Source organism: Vigna unguiculata, chromosome 6 (assembly GCF_037176805.1).
Source record: "Vigna unguiculata cultivar grain cowpea cultivar isolate G323 ecotype 2 chromosome 6, ASM3717680v1, whole genome shotgun sequence".
NCBI lineage: Eukaryota > Viridiplantae > Streptophyta > Magnoliopsida > Fabales > Fabaceae > Vigna > Vigna unguiculata.
This window is the reverse complement of record NC_140797.1, coordinates 4,540,179-4,543,390: the sequence shown is the minus strand read 5'-3', so window position 1 is coordinate 4,543,390 and position 3,212 is coordinate 4,540,179. Positions and strand designations below refer to the sequence as shown.

Here is a 3,212-nt window from a genome sequence, read left to right as displayed (position 1 = left end):
GCGGGGAGGTTCATATTATGATGCTCTCGTGTGAGGATATGAGAGGGGAGATTCGTGTGTGTCGTGCTTACAATTGAGGGCTACTATGAGCAGGGAGGTTCGTAGTTATTGGATCACGTGTGTTGGACTACGGACAGGGAGGTCCGTATAGTTGGACTACGAGTGGGGAGGTTCGTAGAGGTAGGATCACGAGCGGGCAGGTTCGTGGAAGCATATATATCCTGGGTCCATGGTCATGAAATTATGGTTTGGAAACCTTAGGGCAATAAGGTTTCTTGGTTAAGCATTGGCTGAAATAAATTAAGTTGGGGGTGAACTTCTATGTATTAAATTATATGTTTATATTGTTACATGAGCTCACCCTTTTTGTGTGTGTTTGGCAATGATCGTGTAATTCGTTACACGGGAGCAGACGTTGTTTCAGGTGGAGCTGGTGACACTTAAAGCCGAAAAGGGGTTAGCTTGGGAAGTTTTATAGACTATATTTGACTATTTTGTAAACATTTAGTTGATCATTTTTGAACTATGTAAACATGGAGTTTACTTTATGGTTTTGAATTTTGAGACTTTTTAGTAAGGTTTTAATTTTCCCGCATTTTGGTAAAGAACTTTGAATAATAATGACATATTTGATATTATTTTACTTTTATTTTATTTAAATTAATAATATCCGGCCGGGATGTTACAAAGTTCAATGGCAAAACCAGTCTTGATCTCACAAACCAGTGGATGAAGGACATGGAGAGGATCTTTTATGCCAAGATGTGTCCGGAGAAGAGTAAGCTTGCCTTCATAGTGTATATGCTTACTGGAGAGGTAGAACACTGGTAGGCCAACATGAAGTCAATTATGGAAGAAAGCAGGAGCATATCACATGGGAAGCCTTTAGGAGGAAGTTCCTCTCCAAGTACTTTCCAGACAGTGTCGAATACGCTAAAGAGGTGAAGTTCATCCAATTAACCCAAGGAAACAAGTATGTGGCGGAATATGCGGAGAGATTTAAACACCTCGGACACTGCTACACCATGACCTTAGACGAAGAATGAAGGTGCAGGAAGTTTGAGAATAACCTCCGAGGAGACATCCGTGTGATGGTGGCCCCACTCTCCATCAAGGATTTTGCAGCGTTGATGAAGAAGGCTAGAGTTATGGAAATGATTAAGGTTGAGGTGGAAGCTCAACACCCCCAGTAGTAGAGAGTCAGTGGACCATCTGGGTCCAAGCCTAGACATGAAGAGAAGAAGAAAACATATGGTAGACCTCACCCCCAATTTTAGAGGCCTAAAGGGTTTTCTTCCCAGCCGGGTAAAATTCAGTGCTATCAGTGTGGAGGATGACACATGAGGAGCGTCTGCCCTCAGTTAGCAGGTTTCAAGAGATGCAACCACTATGGCAAGGACGATCACTTTGGCAGGGATTGTCCCACTCTAGGGAGGACAGTTACATGAACCCTAGCTCAGACTCAGCAGAGGAGAAGAGGCATCAGGCCTTAGGCAACGGATATCGTATATGCCATGACTGGAGCAGAGGGAGCAAGTTCAGGTAACCTTGTTATGGGTTGTTGTGTGATTTCTGGTAAACGTCTTTGTGTGTTGTATGACTCTGGAGCGACACACTCTTTTGTGTCTGAATCTTGTGTGCAAGAGTTAGGTTTGCCGGTGTGTGAGCTGCAGTTTGATCTTGTGGTATGTACTCCAGCGTCACGTTCGGTTAGGATGTCATCTTTGTGTGTTAGGTGTCTTGTCAAAGTCGAGGAACACATGTTTAAAGTAAATCTAATATGCCTCTCTCTGCAAGGGTCGGATGTGGTCTTGGGAATGGATTGGCTCTCTGCCAATCGCGTTCTTATAGATTATCGGGAGAAAAGGTTGTTGTTCTCAAATTTAGAGGAGCCCGAGTTGTTATCTTCTCAAGGTCATGATCTTCACACATCTAGAGGTGGAGAAAGAGGAAAGAATGTTAGTCATACTAGTGGTGCGCAAGTTTGAGGACGTGTTTCCGGAGGAAGTACTAGGGTTGCCTCCAAGAAGAGAAGTCGAGTTCTTTATTTATCTGGTACCCAGAGTCGGTCTAGTATCAATGGCTCCTTACCGCATGGCTCTAGCGGAGTTGGTAGAACTCAAGAAACAGATAGAGGAACTGTTGGGGAAACAGTTTATACGACCCAATACGTCGACATGGGGAGCACTAGTGTTGTTAGTAAAGAAGAAGGATGGGAGCTTACGCCTGTGTGTAGACTATAGGTAGTTGAACAAGATGACTATCAAGAATAAGTACCTCCTTTCGAGGATATATTATCCGATGGATCAGTTGAATGGGGTGTCAGTGTTTTCCAAGATTGATTTACGGTCGGGATATCACCAGATCTTGGTGAAGGCGGAAGATGTCCAGAAGACAGCCTTTAAGTCCAGATATGGGCACTACGAGTATGTGATTATGCCATTTGGCGTGACCAATGCTCCAACCTTGTTCATGGACTACATGAATAGGATCTTCAAGCCGTTCTTAGATAAGTTTGTCGTATCTTCATAGACGACATACTCATCTATTCCAAGACTTAGGAGGAACACGTCGAGCACTTGAGGATAGTGTTTGGTATTCTGAGGGAGAAGTAATTGTATGCTAAGTTGTCCAAGTGCGAATTCTGGATAGGAGAAGTACAATTCTTGAGGCATGTGATATCTGCACAGGGCATAACTGTGGACCCAACAAAAGTGGAAGCAGTGATAAAGTGGGAAAGTCCCAATTCAGTAATAGAGATCAGAAACTTTGTGGGTCTAGCTGGCTACTACATGAGATTCATAAAAGGATTCTTTAAAATAGTGGCGCCTTTGACATATCTTACTAGGAAGGACCAACCTTTTGCTTGGACTGATAGGTGTGAGGAAATCTTTTGAGAGCTTAAGCAAAGGTTGACGAGTGCTCCAGTGTTGGTTATCCCTGATGTTGGGAAACCCTTTGAGATTTACTATGATGCCTCTCATCAAGGTCTTGGTTATGTGTTGATGCAGGAGAAGAAGGTAGTGGCATATGCTTCGAAGCAACTTAAGTTGTATGAGGAGAACTACCCCACTCATGACCTAGAGTTGGTGGTAGTAGTGTTTGCCTTGAAGATTTGGAGGCACTATCTCTATGGTGCCCAGTTTCACGTGTTCAGTGATCGCAAGAGCCTCAAATATTTGTTTGATCAGAAGGAGCTGAACATGAGACAA

At 43.5% G+C, this 3,212-nt stretch overlaps 1 protein-coding gene across 1 annotated transcript; it reads left to right on the top strand.

Annotated features, from left to right (window-relative positions):
* Positions 1 to 1,514: 1,514 nt before the first annotated feature.
* On the top strand, positions 1,515 to 1,988 carry LOC114188293 (uncharacterized). The gene has a single exon (XM_028076895.2). The coding sequence runs from the start codon at positions 1,515 to 1,517 to the stop codon at positions 1,986 to 1,988; it is 474 nt and encodes a 157-aa protein (XP_027932696.2).
* Positions 1,989 to 3,212: the final 1,224 nt, after the last annotated feature.